This window comes from Drosophila rhopaloa, unplaced genomic scaffold (assembly GCF_018152115.1).
Source record: "Drosophila rhopaloa isolate 14029-0021.01 unplaced genomic scaffold, ASM1815211v1 contig_115, whole genome shotgun sequence".
Taxonomy (NCBI): Eukaryota; Metazoa; Arthropoda; class Insecta; order Diptera; family Drosophilidae; genus Drosophila; species Drosophila rhopaloa.
The window spans coordinates 4924018-4947231 of record NW_025334990.1 but is presented as its reverse complement, the minus strand read 5'-3'; the positions used below and the strand labels follow the sequence as shown (position 1 = coordinate 4947231).

General features: G+C 41.1%; 3 protein-coding genes and 1 non-coding gene across 5 annotated transcripts; 2 read left to right on the top strand and 2 right to left on the bottom strand.

Annotated features, from left to right (window-relative positions):
* The first annotated feature begins 2604 nt into the window (after positions 1-2604).
* On the top strand, positions 2605-11955 carry LOC108053399 (multiple C2 and transmembrane domain-containing protein). 2 transcript variants are annotated; one of them, XM_017136040.1, is made up of 12 exons: positions 2605-2942; positions 3831-4489; positions 4760-4811; positions 4978-5120; positions 6375-6569; positions 7957-8108; positions 8224-8739; positions 8795-9154; positions 9221-9340; positions 9403-9603; positions 10211-10418; positions 10815-11955. In XM_017136040.1, exons 1-12 carry the CDS (start codon positions 2837-2839, stop codon positions 10893-10895), a joined length of 2793 nt encoding a protein of 930 aa, XP_016991529.1. In that variant the 5' UTR covers positions 2605-2836; the 3' UTR covers positions 10896-11955. The 2 variants fall into 2 exon arrangements, with proteins under 2 accessions (XP_016991529.1, XP_016991528.1); XM_017136039.1 differs by having other exon boundaries at positions 4703-4811.
* Trnal-aag lies at positions 6124-6205 on the top strand. Its single transcript has one exon. It is a non-coding gene; the product is annotated as a tRNA-Leu (tRNA).
* Positions 11956-12728: 773 nt separating the features above from the next.
* Positions 12729-13601, bottom strand: LOC108053329 (probable 3-hydroxyisobutyrate dehydrogenase, mitochondrial). Its single transcript, XM_017135937.1, has one exon. The coding sequence runs from the start codon at positions 13599-13601 to the stop codon at positions 12729-12731; it is 873 nt and encodes a 290-aa protein (XP_016991426.1).
* An 844-nt stretch (positions 13602-14445) lies between these two features.
* LOC108053331 (probable 3-hydroxyisobutyrate dehydrogenase, mitochondrial) lies at positions 14446-15775 on the bottom strand. Its single transcript, XM_017135939.1, has 2 exons — positions 15642-15775; positions 14446-15577 (listed from the first exon to the last, which is right to left on the bottom strand). Exon 2 carries the CDS (start codon positions 15573-15575, stop codon positions 14601-14603), a length of 975 nt encoding a protein of 324 aa, XP_016991428.1. The 5' UTR covers positions 15576-15577; positions 15642-15775; the 3' UTR covers positions 14446-14600.
* Positions 15776-23214: the final 7439 nt, after the last annotated feature.

Sequence of the window (23214 nt, the reverse complement as noted above, 5' to 3'; positions counted from 1 at the left end):
TCATGAATGGAAAGGGGATTGTGCTAGCCGACAGTGACGTCATCCCATACTATATATAGGGCCAATAAGCCAAAGGGCAGAAAAAGACTTGAGGACAACAATGCAGAAAACATTTTGTGTGGAAAAATAAACTTTTGCTACACACGTGGAAAAATACAGAATACAGAATTATAAATTTTACATGAATATATTTGATTTTCTTTCAACAAATCCTCGATGTACACGTGTAGATGGGTATCTCGATAAAATGTTGTTGTTAAACATTATTGAAAGCCACAGATATCTACTTTGATTTAAGATTATTGTAGTGTAAGATATTTTTATTCTGCTTCTTAAAATAGAAAGTTATTTCAGCTTTTCTGTTTCCCAACTTTTAATATGTTTTTAACAAATTAGATTAGATATTTATACCCGTTACTCGTAGAGTAAAAGGGTATATTGTATTCGTGCAAAAGTATGTAACAGCTAGAAGGAAGCGTTTCCGACCCTATAAAGTATATATATTCTTGATCAGGGTCACTAGCCGAGTCGATATAGCCATGTCCGTCTGTCCGTCTGTCTGTCTGTCCGTCTGTCCGTCCGTATGAACGCTGAGATCTCGGAAACTATAAAAGCTAGAAGATGGGCATTTTGCATGCAGATTCTAGGAGTTCCTACGCAGCGCAAGTTTGTTTCAAAAAGGTGCCACGCCCCCTTTAACGCCCACAATCGCTTATGTACGATTTTAAAAATTTAAATATTTCGGAAAAGTAAAAATGCAGTTTTATTGTATTTATCAATACCTATCGAAATGTAGAAGAAATTTTTCAAATCGGACCATTCGTTAAAAAGTTATGCGTGATCAAAGTTTCTATCTCCATCTCCCTCGCACTCCCTTTACCTGTGTAACGGGTATCTGATAGTCGGGGCACCCGACTATAGCGTTCTCTCTTGTTTTATTATTAAGTGATTTTACTTACTTTAAATAATTACATTTCAGTAATAACTTTGAACTAAGCTTAGTGCCCAATATTTTTGATTTGAAAATAATGACTGCAGCATTTAACTAGAGTCCTTTCTCTCAGTGCAGTCTCACGGAAATAGAATCGCTGAAATGTCAGAAAAAGTCAACAGGTGAGCATGGAGAAAGAGAGGCACAGTGAAAGTGCGAAAGAGACAGTCATATTAGTGCCATATGACACTGGCTGACCCATGTCTAAATAATTGATGACTGACCTCGAGCTTGATTTATTGACAAAAGTTGTGTTATAAACCAATTCCGTGCACCATGTCAAATCCATAATTGATGATATGGCCTTAAAACAAAAGCATTAATGACGCTGCGTTTATGAACCTCAAGCGTTGGAAAGGATATGCCCCAATATACAATTTCATTATATTGGCCGTAAAAAGGACGGTAAAACATTCGCTTTTTATCCTTATCGAAAGCACGTGCTGCAGATGTGATCATTAGGCTAACGAAATGCCGCTTGCCATTGTTAATGATATTAAATGAGTGCTCTCCACATGGCGTATGTGCGATAATTTGAAAGAACTTTTTCTTCCGCCCCAAGGTTTATGGCCTAAAACTTTTGCCGGCTCGGGACCAAAAGTTAGCTAATTGCAGCGCGCGGCCAAGGTTCAAGTCAATTTATTTTGTAGCAAGCAGCAAGAACACTTGTAAGCCCAGAAGTATGCAACACTTCTATGGGCTGAACACTGGCGTCCGAAACTATAATGCCCAAAGGAATTTTGTTGGTGTGCGACGCAAACAACACCAAAAAAGTTGATGAAACATATGTGTGGTGTGTGGCAAATTGATGGCAGGCACATATTCCACAAAGTGCCCCCTTAGGAATAGTTCGCCACAAATATACGGAATTGCTTGGGTGCGGCCAGGGGGAAAAAGCCACACCTGAATGTGGGCGTTGGGAAATCTGCAGTTGCCCTGCATTAAATTAATTGAAATTATATGCAAAGGCATTCGGTTGCACAAGAGAGACATGAAATTTGTTATTGCAACACAAGAGTCCTGGCCAGGACTTCAAGCCCCCAGAGAATTGTTTCGCCACCCCACCATTGCGTTCTCTCGCTTTTCGCTTCCATTTCATTCATTAAAATAAAACGAAATGTGTAAGATATCCGAGAAAATACCGAAAATGTAAAGCTTTTTTGTTCGGGGTGCGTAAAGCTTTGTCGTTTATCCCACTAACAGGCTCACATCCACATTTGCATTTGGTGACGCCATCGTTGGATGCTTTTCCAATTTGCGCGGCTTATGAGAGAAATAAAACCAGCTGCAGCATCGCAGGGTATTAATAATGCAAAAGGGGAAAGGCCGGCAAAAAGCCACCCGCAAAGCCGCCCAAGAGCACCCGCAACAACACCCACCTCCCACCACCACCCACTCACCCCATTCAACTCAATGCCACACACACACACTCGAATTCGTGGCATAAACTGTAACTGTATGTGCGCCTTCGTTAACAATAACAAATGCCAAAGGAGAGCAAAAGTTACGGTTGCAAAAAGGGGGCGGTGGGTCAGGGGGCGTGGATGGAACCAAAACGGCAGACAGCAAACCCGAATCCGAAGCAGTCTTCTAGGGGCACTGCCAGCGTGCAGTTCGCCAAGCTCCGCGTTGGAAAATCGTGAAAATCATCCAAGTCTTTCAATACATAAATCATAACCCAGCAAGTTCTGAAAAATAGTTAAACGACGTGTTAAAATCTCGAACTAAACAACTTTATATTTCACCTTTGGCCTTTAATTAGAGCTCGAGCAATCAGAAAGTACTGTAATCATTTATTTATTTCACATATTCAATTCAACCTAAGTCGCGAGTGTTGGCCATGTCATGCAACCGCTGCATCTCCCCAACTCTTCCAAGTCCTCCGACAACTCGAAGAAACCACAAGCCTTTGCGTTGTGCCACAGAATTAATAAAATATTCCCAGCCACAGGTAAAAGTGGAACCCAGGGGTATATAGAAAGATAAATAAAAGGAGCACGGCAAAATCCTTTCATTTATTATACATATATACAACTTGATACAAACCAAATGGCTGTCATTTTTCTGTGGATAACCAAAGACAAATGCGTGTTGAATGGAAGCAGAAGACACATCCACTTATCGTAAATTTAAGAAACTTAGCAGTTGTGCAAGCAAAATTCAGCGATGTGCTCTGCAATTTATGGAATTGGTTGTTGCAGTTTATGTGCCAAAAAAGGTGGCATTGTGTGTCACATGTTGTAAATTTGGTTTTCACTAGGTGATAAATTAGGTAATAAAAACCAAAAATATTTTAAATTTCGTTCTGCTAATTGGACTATAAAAGTTTTAACTGCACTTAGTACAGTCTATGTAAAATTATACTAATATTTAAAAAGATGCAAAATTGCTAATGACGGATATATATGACACTTAAGTGACATATTTCCTGGTTGCACAATTTATTTGTAATATAATAAACCGTACTTGATATATAGTAATATATAACTTATATCTACATTTCTAAATAATTAAAAATTTAATTTTTATAAGTGCTCGCATGGCTTTTCTCTATTCTTGATGACCGCATCGCCAAATGGCAAGAATCATTCTACTTTCCCATTGCTCTTTGTAATTCCCATAATTAAGACAATCGCCAAAGAGCAGTGATGTCATGGGTGGCGATTTAATAGGCTGCAAACACTCATATTTCAGTAAATACTGCATAGAGTATATCTGACTTCCGTTTTCATAGTATTTGGCTTATCAATCGGTCGCTGGATTTTTGTTAAATCGATTGTGGGAGTTGCGTGTCAGGTGGAATAACACTTACCCTCTGCCCCTTTTCACCTGCTTCCAGCACGCATTCACTACGTTGACCAGGTGGAGCAGGAGGAGGTGGATCTCCAGCAGCACCAGCCCGGTGGCAGCAGCAGCTTCACCGCCAGCGGATCCACTTCGCCGCTCCGCATCTCGCCGCACGGCTCCCCAAAGTTGCAGCAATCGCAGCGCCTGGGCAAACATCTCAGCAAATCCGCCTCGGAGTTGAATGGTCACGATTGCCACAACAGCGAGTCGCCGCACATATCACCGAAGAGGGCCAAGAGTGCCGTAGCCCAGCAGTTGGCCGGAGGCGGGTCGGGGGGCGTGGCCAGCGGAGTGGGCGTGCTGCAGAAGACGCACGGATTCTTCAACAATCTCCGACATCGCTGGAGTCGGGCGAAGAGCAAAGATCGCCTCGGTCGCAAGTCGCCCAGTGATTTCCTCGAGGAGAGTACGGACTATGCGGCGGACTACAGTTCCGAGAGCAGTTCCGTGACGCAGAGTCCTCGACACCGCAGCACCACCATCGGTGGCTCTCCACTGGCCCGGGAATTCCGAGCCACGGCCAAGATGGCCCAGGTTATCCAGCGATTCGGTGGCTCCATGGAGGGCCGGATCGATGAGCATCCGGAGAACGGTTCGGCTGGATGCAACCAGCCGGAATTGACCACCCAACAGCAATTGGAGGCCCTGCAGGTTGGTGACCTCCATCTGGCTATTTGTCGCTTCGCTTCTGTTATCAATTGGCTTCTTTGATTTTCTCGCCTTTTCTTTTTGACTCAATGGCACTAACTGAAATTTCTTGAAAATTTCTGAAATTTTCGATTTACGCTTTTCCAACGACTTGCTGTGCTGCACAACTCTAACTCACTGAAAAATGAAAATGAAATTGCAACTGCAATCGATCAGGCCGAAGAGCTGCGTCGCAAGCGCGAAGCCCAATTACGTCAATTCGTCTTCTTTCAGCTGCGCGTGCATCTCAAGTCCGGCAGCGACCTGGTGGCCATGGACAAGAATGGTGAGCTGGCACAATCTCCCAAGCAACACAACACCCACACCACCACCCTATTCCCTTACCAATTATCCCCACGCCCACACCTTTGTGCTTAATCAGGCACTGGCCACAATGCACTACCACTGCCACTGCAGCGAGAAATTTCTTTTGTCTTTCGTCCCTGCCGCAGGACTGAGTGATCCTTATGTCAAGTTCAAGGTCGGCGGCCGCCTCCTGCACAAGTCGCGCACCATTCACCGGGACCTGAATCCCGTGTGGGACGAGGTCTTCATCGTGCCCATCGAGGACCCCTTCCAGCCGATTGTAGTTAAGGTGAGTTGGCGGGGAAAGTTTATGACAGGTACTCCAATTAAGTTGAGCTTTGTTTTACACAGAGAATTCTCTCTGTGCACAAAATGGTGTTCAATAATTATTTTTCATATTTGTGCTTATTTTTAATTTAAGTTAATTTAGATTCAATATATCAAAAACTAAATGCCAAAATTATATACAATTTAGCCATCAAAAATAATTGTTTTTCATTGACTTTTTTATTAAAGTAAAAAACTAAATAAATCTAAACTCACTGATATGTTATGACTCTTTTTATACAAATTAAATAATTACCTTCTGATCAATAAAATATAAGTCTTAAATAGCTATTTAAATTACCTTTTGCCGTTTTAAATGCATTTTTAATTAGAAACAAATAAGTTGTGACAATTTGCGAACAAATCGACTCGTCTATTAGAGCTTTTCGAGAACATGTTTTCTTTATATGGTCGAAAATCTCGCCTGCGTCGTTTTCTTCTGAGTGCTGCAATTATATAATCATTAATAAATTCAACATTCTCTAAAGATGAAACTGTATATGGAAAAAAATGATACAAATGCACTTGAACTAATAAACCACTAGCCCCCACTTGCTATTCTGTACTTAACATTAATGATAAAAGTTCTAACTATCATTATGGTCAATTTTAGTGGTGAACCACGTAGAGATTAGTTGTTATTAAGTCATAAAAAAATATTTGAATAATTAATTTTCTTTAACTTTAACGTTATTAAAAGTTTTTAGTTGTAAATTAGTAATCTACCGGTGAAAGCCTTTCAAACTTATTAGTTTTGGGGTCGATCTTTGTAATGTTAGTTTTAGTTTTGGGATACATTGCTTTTAATTACAGTGTCCAAAGTTAAAAGAAAAGTTCCTTTCATACTTTTAAGACGGCATTAAATTTGATGAGGGCGCTCCAAGTTCAAATGTGCCTCTACAAATAGTTTTCCCCAGATAAGGTCAACGATAGCCGATAAGAAATGGGCTGCGGGCCTTCAGCATGGTAGCGTGGCCGAGCGGTCTAAGGCGCTGGTTTAAGGCACCAGTCTCCTCGGAGGCGTGGGTTCGAATCCCACCGCTGCCATTAAGTGCTTTTTTTTATCAGAAAATTTAATATTCAACCAGGGAATTTAAAGTTTCCATAGTGTATGAAACGATAATCGATTGAAACCCGGACGAATTCCCAAGAGCACAAATCACAATCTAATCGAAATGAATTTCCGGTTTTGCTTTTTGATTTCCCCCTCCGTTAGGTTTTCGACTACGATTGGGGACTGCAGGACGACTTCATGGGCTCGGCCAAGCTGGATTTAACCCAATTGGAGCTGGGCAAGGCCGAGGACATCCACCTGCTACTGTGCGACTCGGCCGGAAATGGAGGATGTGGCATGGGCGAGATACTCATCAATTTGACGCTGTGGCCGCGCAGCCAGGAGGACAAGGAAATGGTGAGTGGCATTCATAAATCCATTTACTTTATTGTTTGGGAACTGGAGGTAGGTCTGAGGTACTGCGGGGCGAAGGGAAAGTCGGAAGCAGCTCGTCTGGGCCATCAATCAGCCCTTCACCCGGCGGTTTTCCACGGTGAACTCAGCGATTGTCTCGCTACCTTTTGTCTGGCAGTCTTAATTGCCTCTCGACGAGCTCAAATCCACCCCCGACTTTGACCCACCTTTTATTTATAAGCGTTTGGTTAGCCACTAACTTTATTTATGGCTCAGTTGAATTGGTTACACGCCGACTGGGGTTTTTTCCGGGTAGACACACACGAAGCTTTAACTTTGATCCAGTGGCCGCAACTAACTCGAACTAAAGCCGAACAATTGAGCTGTTTTTCAACAATGACAAACTCATCATGACTAGCTTTCATGTAAAGAGACCAACGATCGCTGTGGCTCAACCAAAAAAAGCTTGAGCTGTCATTGGCATTGCATGTTATCTCTCAACGAAGGCGCTCCGAAGCAAACAAATGGGAAACGGGGAAACACTGTGTTGAAATGGTGAAAGCCGAAGCACAGATACTCTATGTAAATTTGGCAGGGGAATTCAAGAGTATCAAATTTTATTGATTATAAGAAGGGGAAATACTAAAGTTGGCTATACAATATAAGCAATTTATAATAAATATACCATGAAACAAACAAACGAATTCTCGAAACGTGATACCTTATTTAATAGGTTTGGAAAGTTAATTAATGTACGCCAGTTAATTTTCACACATAAATGGCAGTTTATGGTAGTTCAAATATTTTTAAAAAAATTTAACTTTTTAATATATGCAAATTAATTTTCAAACAACTGTCAGTTTAAAGGTAGTTAAAATGCAAGTAACTTTCAAAAAATTTTCAAAGTTCAGATGGTTAGTAGTTAACTAAAAGGTCATGATATTACACTAATCTGGTAAGGGAACTAAAATAAATACTGAATCAAATGAACAATTAGATGTAAAGATGCGTCATCTAACTATAAACATTCCATTACTGACAAATGCATATGCATGTCGTCTAGTCCGGCATACCTTGTTATTTTGTTATTAGTGTATTTTCCTCGCAATCGCAAGACCTCTGTGCCAATTGCTTTAGTCACTGTTCGAGAGTCGAGAGCTAAGCGCGGCTTTTTGTGTTTGTTTCGGGGACTTTGTAATTCGCTGTCCGTTGTGAATTGAGCTCTCGATCGGGGATCATGTTGGGCAACAATTGGCCCGGTTGCAAGAAAGCTCCTCGCATGGTGCTCAAACATGTGAGGCGCCAGCACGAGGAGCTGAGGGAGCAACTGGAGCAGGGGTGCGACGAATTGATGGAGGTGGCCGAGGCTCATTTTCCGGAGTTATTGCAGCACTTCCAGCGCAACTCGAAACTGGCCGAGTCATCGAAGCGATTGAAGTCGCAGATCTGGAGCTCGGTGGTCACCATTCTGCTGGTTAAAGCCAAGGATTTGCCGCTGGCTGAAGATGGCAGCAAGCTGAATGACACACACTTTAAATTTAGGTGAGTTTGGTGCAAGAAACCACAACAGATCAGTGTCACATGTATCACTTACAATCACATTAACATATTTAATGTTTTGGTTATTATATTAAATGATTTTTGCTTATAAATTCAGGCTGGGCAATGAGAAGTACAAGAGCAAGTCTTCCTGGACGGAACGCTGGCTGGAGCAGTTCGATTTGCACCTTTTCGATGAAGATCAAAACCTGGAACTGGCCCTTTGGAATCGAAATACCCTCTATGGCAGGGCCATCATCGACCTGAGCGTTTTCCAGCGCGAGAATACTCATGGCATTTGGAAGCCACTTGAAGATTGTCCTGGTGAAGTCCACCTCATGCTCACCATCAGTGGAACCACAGCTTTAGAGACGATCAGCGATTTGAAGGCTTTCAAAGAAGATCCTCGGGAGGCTCAACTGCTAAGAGATCGATATCGATTCCTAAGATGCCTACAAAATCTACGCGATGTGGGCCACCTGACTGTAAAGGTTTTTGGAGCCACTGGACTGGCTGCTGCGGACATAGGTGGAAAATCCGATCCATTTTGTGTTCTAGAATTGGGAAATGCCCGTCTGCAAACCCAAACGGAGTATAAAACACTCACCCCTAATTGGAATAAGATATTTACTTTGTGAGTATGACTTTTTATGTTTTACGGCCATCAATTTATTTTATTCCTATTTCAGCAATGTCAAAGACATCACACAGGTACTGGAGATCACCGTCTTCGATGAGGATCGCGATCATCGCGTCGAGTTCCTGGGAAAACTAGTCATCCCCCTCCTGAGGATCAAGAGCGGAGTGAAGAGATGGTACACGCTGAAGGATAAGAACCTGTGCGTGCGGGCCAAGGGAAACTCACCGCAAATTCAGCTGGAACTGACGGTGGTTTGGAGTGAGATCAGGGCTGTTTGTCGAGCTCTTCAGCCGAAGGAGGAGAAACTCATCCAGCAGGAAGCCAAATTCAAGAGACAGCTCTTCCTGCGCAATGTCAACAGACTCAAGGGGATTATCATGGATATCCTAGATGCAGCGCGTTATGTCCAGTAAGTTTATTAAGGTTTCTAAATAACATTTAATTTAATTTAAACTGTTTATTTTCTTTTCTAAAGGAGCTGCTTTGAGTGGGAGTCCCCTGTGCGTTCCAGCATAGCTTTCGTCTTGTGGATTGTGGCCTGTGTTTATGGCGATCTGGAGACAGTACCCCTAGTTCTACTACTTATCATACTAAAGTTTGTAGTTATGCTAGTTATCTGCAATATAATCTATAATAATGTATTGACTGATCCTCTAGAAACTGGCTCGTTCGCCTTATAACGGGCACCACAGATGCCGCTGCACACTACGATTATGAGTACGATGAAGATGATGACGATGACAAGGAGAAGGAAGAGAAGAAGTCCATCAAGGAGAGATTGCAGGCCATCCAAGAAGTCTCCCAAACTGTGCAAAACACCATAGGTTATTTGGCCTCGTTGGGCGAAAGCACCATCAAGTGAGAGTTTTTATACCCGTTACTCGTAGAGTAAAAGGGTATACTGTATTCGTGCAAAAGTATGTAACAGCTAGAAGGAAGCGTTTCCGACCCTATAAAGTATATATATTCTTGATCAGGATCACTAGCCGAGTCGATCTAGCCATGTCCGTCTGTCCGTCTGTCTGTCCGTCTGTCCGTCTGTCCGTCTGTCCGTCTGTCTGTCCGTATGAACGCTGAGATCTCGGAAACTATAAAAGCTAGAAGATTGGCATTTTGCAAGCAGATTCTAGGAGTTCTTACGCAGCGCAAGTTTGTTTCAAAATGGTGCCACGCCCCCTTTAACGCCCACAATCGCTTATATAAGATTTTAAAAATTTAAATATTTCGGAAAAGTAAAAATGCAGTTTTATTGTGTTTATCAATACCTATCGAAATGTAGAAGAAATTTTTCAAATCGGACCATTCGTTAAAAAGTTATGCGTGATCAAAGTTTCTATCTCCATCTCCCTCGCACTCCCTTTACCTGAGTAACGGGTATCTGATAGTCGGGTCACCCGACTATAGCGTTTTCTCTTGTTTATATTAAAATGCGTTACAATTTAATTGAATTTCTTGTATCCCATAGCACATTCAACTTTTCCGTCCCCGAACTGACCTGGCTGGCTGTGGTCCTCCTGTTGGGTGCCATTCTGGTCCTGCATTTTGTCCCACTCCGCTGGCTGCTCCTCTTCTGGGGCCTGATGAAGTTCTCCAGGCGTTTGCTGAGACCCAATACCATTCCCAACAACGAGCTATTGGACTTCCTCTCACGAGTGCCAGATAACGAGGAGATTGTGAGTGACCTTTTGAACTTATAAAGTATAGAAGAAAAAAAAAATATTGAAGTTATCAGTCTGAATTTAAAGACTAATATAAAAGCTTTTTTTAAAATAATTTGAAAAAGTTCCCAGCTTATTGAATTGTTTGCACCCATTACAATAATGTTTGATTTTTTTAACTGACCAAAAATGTCATCTTTAGAGATCCAAAATAAGTTCTTGCCTAAACAATCTAATGTTTTAAAAAATCTTTTAATTGTAAAGTTTTATTTTATAACAAGATCAGCAAATCAAAAACTTCGAAAATAATGATACAGCTTATAGTTTCTTTTTAAATATTTATTTTGCTGATGCTCCGAATAATCTAACATAACATTTCTAACATAATAATGAATAACTTAATTTTTTTAGAACCAGTATCGAGAGCTGCCCCCATCGGCGCCCACCGATCAGACCCGCAACAATCCGAAGAAGAAGCTGAAGGGATCATAGTCCATAACCAGCGCTGATGCGGCAATGGCGTCCCTTTCGCCGCTGCAGTCCAGCGCATTGGGAGGAGTGGGAGGAGCAGGAGGAGGAGCAGGAGGAAGTGGCAGCAGATCCGGCGGTAGGCAGCAGCAGCTGATGCAGCGCTTCCGGGCCAACACCAGCCAGCTGAAGCAGAAGTTTGGCCAGGCCAAGAGCCTCAGTCTGAGCCATAGCGAATTCAATTAGACACCAAAGTTAGTTAGATTGTTAAGAATCGAGGTATGAGGGCGGCACCAAGTCAACCAACTCCACCCACAAACGGCAACATCAATTCAACTTGACTCAATTATGCAGCACAAAGTTTGCTTCACTTATTTTCCTAGAATTATATATATATACACAGAAAAGAAAATTAATGTAAATGTACACAGAACTCCAACTATTTACACAAACCAATTATGTACATACACGATGATAGTGGATTTAGGACTCTATTGAAACATTGCATGTACCTAAGGTAACCTCTCTCTCAAAGATCTATTCGAATATTTACCACAACTCAAATTGCTAACTACCAGATTCCTTTTGCGCGAATCCAAATGCGATTAATTATTTATTGTGTATTTCAATTTGTGATATTTTCGAAGAATTTTGCAACTAGGCTTACTACTTATGTGACTTAACCCACGGAAGCTCCGTACCGCACCGAAGTTTCCCTCAACTCCATTTACAATTTAACACTCGATTGCACTCGACTCTTTTAAGGACGCTTCTTCATTATATACCTTTACATATATACCTAAATAAGCCTAATCCTAACCAAAATGATTGTAATTATTTCATTCGAAAAGATTGTTCAAAACGTTTTCTAAAATTTATATTTATTAACTATGTCTAGGATAATCAGCTAGTAAAGGCCCCGGCCCAGCCATAAAATTATATATAAATTAATTGCTACTCTAACCCACTCCGATTGATCGATTTGATACTTTTAGATAGTTAAACTATTTTATACCCCACAAAAGAGCAACAACAAAGTTTTTATATACATACCAAACTCAATTAATTAATTAGCACCTAAGTTAAGTTTGTTATTTTTCAATATATATATATGATGGCAAAAATAAAAATAATATTTTTGGATTTCGCTCAAAATATAAACCGATGAATGCTGCTAAAACTGTTTTGGCAACTGATGGCAATGCACCAAAACTGTATAGTGCTTTTCAAACTTCTCTTTTAAAATCTAAAAGCCTTTTTTAATTTTTTTAATCACGTACAGAGGGTATAAACTTTTGCCATCGTTTTTTTATATGTGTGCACAGATAAACGTCACAGATCGGACGTCTATATCCTATAGCTGTCTTAGGAACGATAGGTATTATTTGTTAAATTTATGAAATGATGGTTTTATATCATTATCCATCCCTTGAGTTGACTATATTCGATAGCTGACAAATGTATTTTTGCAAAGTGAATGTCTATATTAATTTTCGGTATGACTACAAAGGATATTAAAACTTCGGTTTGCCGAAGATAGCTTACGTTCTCGAATAGATTTATTTTGTATGTTGCCACGTTCTTTATCTCTGTTTGTTTTGCTCAGTTCTCTGTTTACTTGTCAATTAAGCTTTCAAGTACTGGAAATTAGTTTGAGATAAAATTTGGCATGAGCGGGGGTGTCATACTGGACAATAAAAATAGCACCATTATTTTGATAATGCTTATCAGCAGCAAAACACTTCTCTTGGTCTAAAATATTATGCAATAAAAGCAAGTTTTTCCATGCTATGCGATAAACATATATTTATATTTAAACATACATATAAGCAAATGAGAGAGGAAACAAAACTTTTGCTAATAATGGAATTTCTCTGTTTTCATTAAAGCGTAGACATCTGAGAAATCTCTGCCGCCAAATCCTTCTGCAATTAAGGAGCTGTAGATCTTGTGGGTCAGAAAGCCCATGGGAATGGGGGAGTTTGAAGAGGTGGCTACATTTGCAACCAGTTCCAGGTCCTTGTTGATTAAATCCATGGGAACCTTGTTGGCTTGAGTGGAGGCAGTAATTCCGGGTACTGGATTATAGAACTCTGAGGTCCAGCAGCGTCCAGTTGAAGAGTTGAGGATCTCGGCAAATATTTCGGGATTTAGACCTTGGCGAACGGCAAGATTCATAGTTTCTGATACTCCAATCATTGATATTGCCAACATCATATTATTACACAATTTAGCTGCCTGTCCCATTCCATGGATTCCGCAATAGATGATTCGCTTTCCCATACACTGCAGGATATCTTTAACTTCCTTGAAGTCCTTTTCAGCTCCACCGACCATGAAAGTAAGTGTTGCCTGCTCTGCTCCTGGAACTCCACCGGAAACTGGAGCATCTAAAAATCTGCCTTCCTTGAAACTAATTCTCTTTTGCAGGGATTTAACTAATTCCGGGGAAATCGTGGAAGAGTCAATGAAAATTGTGCCCTTGCTGACACCATCTCCTAACATTTCCTTGTAGGAAGCATCCACAACAGAGTTATTTGGCAGCATTGTGATGACGATTTCCGAGTTCCTGGCGAGATCGGGGGTTTTGGAGTAAACTGTTGCTCCTTGAGCCTTAAGATCGCTGCAGGCCTTTTCGGATATATCGTAAACATTTAGATTACTGGCCATGTGCCCACCCATATTGCCGAGTCCAATAAAGCCAATGGTGCTGGCGTTCCTTTGAAGCATATCTATCTTTCCATAACTGTATGACAGATTAAAATCAGATCCGTTTAAAAAAATCTGCAAAATACAATATATTTTTAAAGTTGTATATGTATTGATTATTAAAACATTTAGCATTCGATTGATGTTTATCAAAATTAATTCAATTTTATTTTAGTTTATTTCATCAGACTATACTATGATATTTCTTAAAGGAACTGGTTATGTGATGATTCAAAATCAATGAGGTATTTTCAATTTAATACAATTAAAGTCACAGAAATTAGCAGAACGTTTCTAATAATAGTGAGAAGTGAAACCCTGATGAAAAATATTTTTGAGCAAGATATATTTATATCTTTGTTAATTTAACAGTGGTCTCTAATTGAAATTGACAGAGTAACGCATAGGAAATAAATTAGTCCAATATTTACCTAGCGATTTGTGGCAATTCTAACTGAATGAGGTATTTATGCTGAATATACTTTTCTCAAACTGTGAGCTTTAATGTTACGCACCTAAAACTATCTATCAAAATATTCCATCAGTGCCTCTCAATCGGAGAGCTTTTGTTAACCACGCCATAATTTCCATTCCGATTTTCATTGTTGTTTGTTTTGCTCAGTTCTCTGTTTACCTGGGGAGCTTTATGAATTAAAAACGATCGCCATGTGGAATCTCATGCCACGAGTGCAGGAGATAAGCCACAATTGTAAATTGTTTTTGCCGGGGTCCCACAAGTGGCAATAAAATAAAGCCCCACAGATGTTAAAAAACGCTTATCAGCTCTCGGAGTTCCACTCGTCAGACGATTCCCAGACCCGCAGACCCAAGCAGAGCAGACCATGATTACGCAACAGCATGGAACTTTTTCACTCAATACGATAAACGAATACGTCTTTAATTTTAGCATAGAACATGGTGATTGCACAGTCGAATTTGCAAAGAGGGTAATCCCTAAACTTAGTGGTATATAAATGCAGGACTGGTGTGGATCGGTTTCTAATTCAGCCAGTGAATACTCTAAACGCCGAACTTCTCCTTCTTCATCAGGTCGTACACGACGGAGAAGTCCTTGTTGCCCAGACCCTTCTCACACAGCGACTGGTAGACCTTGTGGGCCAGCGAGCCCAGCGGGATGGGTGAGTTGGAGGAGTTGGCCACGCCAGAGGCCAGACCGAGATCCTTGGTGATCAGGGCCGTGGAGAAACCGCCGGCGTAGTCCCTGTTGGCTGGAGCAGTGGGGCAGACACCGGGCACCGGGTTGTAGATCTCCGAGGCCCAGCAGCGGCCGGTGGAGGAGTTGATGATCTCGGCGAAGACATTGGCGTCCAGTCCCTGGCGCACGGCCAGATTCATGGCCTCCGAAACGCCGATCATCGAGATGGCCAGCATCATGTTGTTGCACAGCTTGGCGGCCTGGCCCATACCATAGACGCCGCAGTGGGTGATCCGCTTGCCCATGCACTCCAGGACGGCCTTGACGGCCTGGTACTCCGCCTCGGTGCCGCCCACCATGAAGGTGAGGGTGGCCTGCTCAGCGCCGGGAACGCCGCCGGAAACGGGGGCATCGATGAACCGGGCACCCTTGCCGCTGATCTTCTTCTGCAGCGACTTCACCAGCTCCGGCGAGATCGTGGACGAGTCAATGAAGATGGTGTCCTTGTTGACGCCATCGGCGGTCATCTCGTCGTAGGAGGCGTCCACAATGGCGTTGTTCGGCAGCATGGTGATCACGAAGTCCGAGTTCTTGGCCAGCTCCGAGGTCTTGGCGTAGACGGTGGCTCCCTTGGCGGCCAGACCCTCGCAGGCGGGCTTGGAGATGTCGTACACATGCAGCTTGTGGCCGGCCTTGATCAGATTGCTGGCCATGTTGGCACCCATGTTGCCCAGGCCCACGAAGCCGATGTTCTTGCTGCCTCCCTGGGTGGACATGGCCCGGACGAGGGTCTGGCTCCAGGCGTTGAGCATGGCGGGGGACATCACGCGAAGCGACATGGCTGCGAAAAATACCAAATCGTTATGTAATCACGGACAGGCAACTAGCCAAAGTATCTCACCCACCTGTTGATCTAGAAGTCTGGGGAATAAGGCTAACACTGCTAAAGTTCTACGCGATCGGACCGCTGTCAGAAGCACACTGCTCCCTGCTTCTAGCGAGTCGCGTAATTTCACTTCGTTCCAGCGGCTGCCAAAGAGTTGTCGAGTCCACTTAAAGAGCGATTAAATGTTTAAATGGTTATAAATAATACCTATTTTCTTAGGATCGTTGTGATATCGAATCATATCAGACATTATATAATTTTATAAGGTGTTTTCTAATTTTTCTAATTTAGAAAATGTACCTATAATTTTTTTAAACAACAATTATTAATCAAAAAAATGAAAAATATTATATTACTTTCAATAAATGAATATTGGTATTTTCAAAATATCGTACCATTTAATATTCTCTTTATAAGTTTCATGTTCAAATATTATGTTTCAACTAACACTAGTTTTTGGTGATATGCCATTTTTAATCTATTATCATTTGAATACCTTTAAAGATAAGACCAACAAAATGCTTCGTAAGAAATGCTTAATAAAGAGATATAACTGTTTGTTGTAGGCTCTAAGAGATCATTTAAGGTAAAGCACATCAAGTAAATTTGAAGGGCCCTGTAGTTCTGGTGTTTCTTTTAAATTGGGGGTTTTTGGCGCCCCGACAACTCTGCCAGATCAAAACAAGTTCTATATAGTTTCGCTTCCTCTCGTTCGCACCATATGGTTAACATATATATATATGTATATGTACATATTCCAGTGACGCCGGCAAAAGCTTTTCTTCTCTGGCCATTCCAATGCTTTTATTTGATTTATGTTCTAATTGGGAGACACGTGCCGTTGTTTCGGTTATCAGCTTGGGCAAAACTTTCGATTTCATTTACTTTCCCTGACCTTCAGCGTTTGCAGGGGCTTGTGTGTGCGTCGGGGGTCTAGAGATTGGGGGTGTGTCGGCTTGCTGTCGAGTGCCAAGACCAGAGGCTCCAAAACTGTAAGCTTTCATGCGATTTCAATTTAAGTGTTTACTTATAGAAATAAGCTTTATAATGGCGTGTGGAAATATTCAAATTTAATTAAATTCTCCCATTTCCCCATCGAACTTTGTCAGTTCAACGCCTCTCGCCTTGAATAAGTGCATGAATGAATGACAACTGGGGAATCGCTTCAATTGCGCGGAATATCGTGCATAACTAAATTCGCACGAGCGATTTCAAAACTGATGTTTCATTTTAGACTTACTTTAAGGGTACATTAATTTTGATAACAAAATTAAAAAAAAAGGATATGTTTTTAAATTTATGGCCAGTTACTTTGTTATAATTTATGAAAAAAACATCATTTTTGTATAATTCTAGTCAATTTGCAACTATTTATATATTACCTATCTGTAAAATTCGAATACATTTGATTGCTACTGCATATTGAATCTGCTTCCAAGGACTGTATTTTTTTGATAATTTTCCCTTTAAATGTATTAGGGTATTTGCTATTCGTTTCTTTTACTATTGACCATTTTTAATGTTTTACTTTTTGCACCCTTCTTGCGCGAGAGCGTTGCCAATACTCAGGTATCACACAATAAACAATTTGATGTTTCGCGATTTTGCTTTCTTGGGCTATTTTTATCACAGCTTTCCGAACCGCAATTGGCAGAGATATCTTTTTCACCCAAATTGTACAATGGTCATAAGGTTCGATGCTGTTACTGTAGTTGTTTTAATGTTGTTGTTCACATAAAAATCGGCATGCATGAAATTGCAACTGCTCGAGCTGCGTTTCGCAAAATCTCGGCCAATTTACGGCCCGCCTGTCGTGGCCTGGATCTTACGCAATCCGGACTTCGCTGTCAGCGCCTGCGTCAGCGGCAACATCGTTATGCTTTATCAAAAGAAAACAGCTCAAGTGCACAGGAAAAAAACTTTTTTCCAATCTATCCACTATATTCAAGGTCAAATTAGAACATTTCATGAAACTATTCTTTAGAATTGTTATAAGATAGGACTTAACTTTTATCTATATAGGTATAACTTTACATATACTAAAGTGGCTTTTTTTTAAAAGAAAGTTATTGTAGGGAAATATGTGATATTGGATTAAGTTTACAATTATAATCTTATCTCGATTGATATTATTTTGTTCAGTTGGGATACATAATAAATAAAATCAATACTGAACACGAAATATTCAATTTAGTAATTGTGTTCACTTTCAATACTCTAATCAGTATCCAATTTGTAAAATTCATTTTATTAAATTGAATACTTAAAAATATCAAGTCATTTTGATACTTTCATCAGTTGAACAGGAGCTCAAATCAAACGCGTCAAAAATTTTGTATGTCTTAAGCCTTGGGCTTTTAAATATACGATGGTATTACAGAGTTTTTGTACAAAATTGTTCGTTTTTATTTTATGATTTTTAAATAGTCTATTGATAGACATTTTCCACATACTTCATTCGATCGGAAGAGATTTTAATGGCTACCCTTTGCCATATAAAGTTTCTTTCTCTGCAGCAGTCATAAAACTAAACTCGATTTCGCCCAAGAGAATAGCTATATCGTGGATGTATGTATGTAGGAATACTCGATTACAGCGGCCTCTGTTCGTAACGCCGCTGATGATTTTGGTGATTTATCTGTGGCAGCGCGTCTGCAGCATCCGCCAACGTGCGACGCTCGCTTAAGTGCATTTCAATTTGGGGAGTGGAGCGAATCGAGATCGCGACAATGGCGCGAAAATTACATCGAATAGGGGACATCGGCTGCCCAGCAGCGCTGGCTTACATAATCTGTTGTCAATTGTCAAAATACCAGCAAGGCCCTTATCTAACGCCATAAAGTGCAATTCAGCGAATGATTAACACGAATATGGGTCGCAGCAATAGCAACAACAGGTGAGAGCGCGTCTCTTTGAAACAATTTACAATTTACAAGCCAAAAAGCCAAAAAGCCGAAAAGCCAAAGGCGCCAAAGAAGCAACAAGCGAAGTGAAGCATTAAAGCGCAAAAACTATGAGCTTGAAGTGGACTGTTTGGGCTTGGCTTTGGAAAATGTTCATGTTCATGGCATTTGTACACCCTCTTATGCGTACGTACATCAAGTATACGCAGCGGTGTGCCAAGCTCATTAGGCAGACATTATAACATTTCTCCGCAGTGGTTGTGCTTGTACTCGTACCGCTATTGCTGCTACTAATTTCCATGTCAAACAGACAAACAGCGAAATTTCACTCATAGTCAACAGCGCACCCACAAAACAGCGTGCACTTGAAGGCGGGTGAAATAATTCACGTTGAGATTCAATTTTATTTGCCCGCAAACATTGCATTATTAACGAACATCACAGCGCGTTGCAGGAGTTTAGGAGTACTTTTTGAGCTGGGTACTCCTTTACTTACTCGTTTTTAATTAGTCAAACTTTGAGATCTAAGATAACATTATGATGTTAGCATTGGGGAAAACTAGGGAAAGTAAAATTTAACGCATTTTGAGTAATTAAATCAATATTTAATTTAAAATGAAATGGCATAACTCAGCTATTAATAGACCATCTTCCTGAAAATTATTATTCCCAAATCGAGCTGCTGGATAAATAGTAAAAGATGTTTATTTTTCTATGATGGAGTTTATCTTTAAATATTTTTTTGAATATTAAAAACTTTTCTTGAAGACTTGGTGATACATTTTTGGCAATACCACTATACATCATTTTCGAAATATTCCTAACCTTGATAGGTTATAGATATACTGAACACAAATAATATTGATAATAGTATAATTCTTATTTATCTTTTTACTTGTTATGGAATTTAAGTTTTGCTCTTTATATTCACTCTTGTACTGCATTAAATAGGTAAATTATTGCCTGATTTGAACCACTTTTACTGCGACGAATCGGACTGTATCGCCTGGATGTGGTTTCTTGACCCGCCCTGAACTCTCTGCACGCAATTTGATAAATGAGACAGGTCGCAACTATCTGCATGCCACAGCGTAGATCCGTGACTCACCGAGGAACACATTACAATTTGCCAACCATACGATGTGACATCGTGAGCGACTACTGACATTTTCGGGCAGCCTGTCTTCGATTTCGTTTCCGGCCAGCACGTAATTGAAATTACATTAAGCCAGAAATTTTGGCAGTGAAATTACGTTTCGATAATCACTTTCATGGGATTTAATTGTTTCCCTGTGCTCCAGCACCGGACTTTCGCCCCCCTCCACCTGCCGCTCTGCTCTCGATCACACTTTCGGACCTACATTAACATGCCAACTGAAGAGACCACTCCAAAACGATATGAAAATGAAAAACTATCCGCACACACTCACACGCCCAACGCGGAAAATTGAAATGCAGTCGGAGTCACTGCAGCGAGTTTTGGAAAGGAAAGTGAAATTATCATCCCCCCCGCGGCCATTTCCCCAATTTAACTCAACTCAACTCAACTCAATTCGATTCAATTCGTTTTCGATTTCATTCGGTTTTTGAATCGTTTCTAAGGTTCGCGCTTTTTAATACGCCGCATGCATAATTATTATGTGTACGTACATACGTATCTCTTCACTTAGTCGCCGTTTGCCGACACCCTGGCCTATAGTTTCGATCGAGGCGGCGCAGTGAAATTGAAAATCATTTTTGAAAGTGGTAAAATTATTCGCTGCCCGACAAAACACACATTCCATGTGACCGTTTAAAGCAAATGTTTTTTTGTCGTAATTTTTCATCGCGCTCTTATTTGTGTTTTGGATATATTTTCCATCTGTTTTTTTTTTTTTGGTCACCGTATTACAAAATTTTAATTGCAGTCGGCAGAGTGAGCCAAAAGAAATGGAGTTAAGAAAAGTGAAATGCGGAGAGTGGATGCTCTTTATGTATGCTGGGCAATCATTTGGTAGTTCTTTGAAAGTTTTTACCAGTTCAACGTTTTTTATTGATACACATTACTTTTCCCATAGAGTAATTGAGCAAAGGCCAACACAACTTGTAAATTTTATAATTGTTTCCCATAAATATACAATCGACATACTCAAATAAAAAAGAGGAAAGTACTTAACAACTTGCACCAAATTAGCTGATTAAAACCCCATTGTCCGGACCGATTCCCTGTGGTTTTCACCCACTGCCCGGCAGAGTTCCCTCCTGGTTTATCCCCCAATCTCGCCCTGCCATCAGCTACATCAACATAAAAAGCAAGAGCTCGAGCGGCAGATAAATGTTTGGCTAACCCAAATCCACACACAAGGAAGGAAACTAGTGAGGCGCTCAAAGCAAAAGTCGGCTCGAGAGGCTCTCCGCCGGCAATCCAGTTTAGATTTCGACCACATTTTGACCAATGCACTGGTGCAGCGGGAGCAGGAAGCGTTTTATGGCCAAAAGCACCAACAGCCAGCATTTTGGGCACATCACCCCCGGGGGGGCAGGTGGAAAAAAGTTGTCTTACTTTCGTGAGCTTAAATGCATTTGGCTCTCGATGCGTCGACGCATCGACATCCCAGCTCTCTCCTTCAGCCAGTGGATTGCATAAGTGATATTTATGTCTTCTTGTCAGTGTTGCATCAGCCGGTTGATTATCGCAATCGCCTCCTGGCCCGAAAAGATTCTACGGCTAATTAAGCTGAATTATGCCAGAAAAACATACCCAATTAAGTTGATCTATTTGGGTGCTGTGGGAACCATTCGACTCGAATTTTATGCAAATATCGTAACTCTTTTCCGCATACGTCGTGGAAAATGCGCAAAGAGCTTGGGAAAAGGCATTCATAAGCAGGGCTGAAGGTCGCGATCTGTTACCTTTGCCATTTGGCCGCATTGCCTTGGGCGTGTGAGCCAACTGAGACACCTGTGAAAAGGTCAACGCTAATTGCTCTCAACCGCCGGCAGACCGACAATTGAAATCAATTGATTCTCGAACTGCAGAGCAGGTGAAAGTGCTTTGTTCTAGTGGAAATACCATAGCCGGCGGAAGTTCGAGGCGGTCGCGGTTGAATGATCTCCGATCTCCGAAAGAGTTCGTCACATAACTCAGGCCGCGAGGTGGAGACCTTCCTCGTTCGTCATCAGTCCGCACATAACTCACGCCCACCTGGGGCGGCAGGTGAGACAGGTGGGCAGGCGTTATGACAAGTTGACTGATTGGATTTGCGGCGAGGCTGCGTTCGCTGCTCCTGTCAATGCACTCATCCACTCGCGATTGCCGCTGCAAAATTGAAAAATGCAATGCGATGGAAAAGCGACCGACCGGCGGTCAGACCGCATCTTGTTTGGGTTACCCAATGCATAATGGGTAATGGCGGACGCTGAATGATATGCTAATTAACTCAATTTCCACGATCCATAAACGTCTCACTTAGACAATTGTTTGCTTAGCGGAAACTCCGCGGCTGCCGGTATGAGAATATTTTAATTGCCCGTCAAAGAAGCTGAAAAAGACCTCTTTTTAAGGCCAATTCTTGCAGACCCCGGAATATTTGGCAACGAAGTTGGCAAACAGAAAGAAAAATGTATATGATGACTTCCCATCTTAATTTAAGCTTTTTAGCAGCAAAACATAAATATATAAATATTCATTTATATTACTTTTTATTGAAAAACATAAATACTTTCATAAGGAAAACATAAATTTATAGATGGAAAGCCGAAGTAATTTCCGTATTTAGTACCTACAAAACAAGAGTTATCTAAGCCAGAAATGAAAATTGGAATTTTATCACATTTTATTACCCTGGCCTTTTTTCCCGTGCATTCATTAATTATGGCAAATATATGAACCATATAATTAAGCTTATAGCACAGAGTTTGGCACTCTTCCTAATTATAGTTTTCAGTAAGTTTGTAACTAATTTGTAACAAACGAGAAGGCGGCAAAGGTCAGTCAAGAAAAATGGTTGCTACGCATTTTAATTGGTAAATATCAATCGGTTTATAGGTTTCCTAACAAACCAACCGAAAATACGAGGAAACACAATAAAAAAAAACCAAAACAAACAATTCAATTAAACTCATAATGGCATTTTGTGTAACAACGAAACGACCTTGGATGCAGAGCAAAGCCTAAAAAGCCAATTAAAAGCTAGATGCACGGCTTGAAATACATCGCATGGCACTGAGTCAGAATTATGGAATTGTTGTTATGTCTGCTATATGGCCATTGCTATATCGATGTATATCAGCGAGGGGTGTAACACGATTCATGAGACCCACACAAAGTCGGATCGATTTTCCCAGCAAAAACTTGTCGCCAGCAGATTGCAAAACTGGAACAGCATCGCCGCAACTAATGCTAAAACATGTTAGCATTTATGGCCGAGTTGATTTGCATTCAGTGCATTCCTGTGGACTCTCCCCCTCGATTTGTTGCATGCCCCACTCCCCCCTCTCCTGTTAATTTCAATTAACCACAACAAATCATTTGAGGATCTTTTCCGAGCTAGGAGCTGTAACTGCGCGTCGGCCAGTTCTTTTGTTGGCCCAAAAGCTGTAAAAAGCCACTTTGGCTTTAGGCTGTTGCGGTGGCGTCGAAGTCGACGTCTGCGCAGACTGCTACTGCTGCTGCGCTGCCGACGGCGACGTCGACGCAGGCAGTTGGAT

What these genes read in the sequence shown, in the direction of transcription:
- LOC108053399 (XM_017136039.1), top strand. Translation starts at nt 2,837, where the DNA reads ATGCAACCGCTGCATCTCCCCAACTCTTCCAAGTCCTCCGACAACTCG. An exon ending in GGTGGCCATGGACAAGAATG is followed by an intron (nt 4,812 to 4,977) that starts GTGAGCTGGCAC and finishes TCCCTGCCGCAG; the next exon opens with GACTGAGTGATCCTTATGTC. An exon ending in GACACACACTTTAAATTTAG is followed by an intron (nt 8,109 to 8,223) that starts GTGAGTTTGGTG and finishes TTATAAATTCAG; the next exon opens with GCTGGGCAATGAGAAGTACA.
- LOC108053329 (XM_017135937.1), bottom strand. Translation starts at nt 13,601, where the DNA reads ATGCTTCAAAGGAACGCCAGCACCATTGGCTTTATTGGACTCGGCAAT.
- LOC108053331 (XM_017135939.1), bottom strand. Translation starts at nt 15,575, where the DNA reads ATGTCGCTTCGCGTGATGTCCCCCGCCATGCTCAACGCCTGGAGCCAG.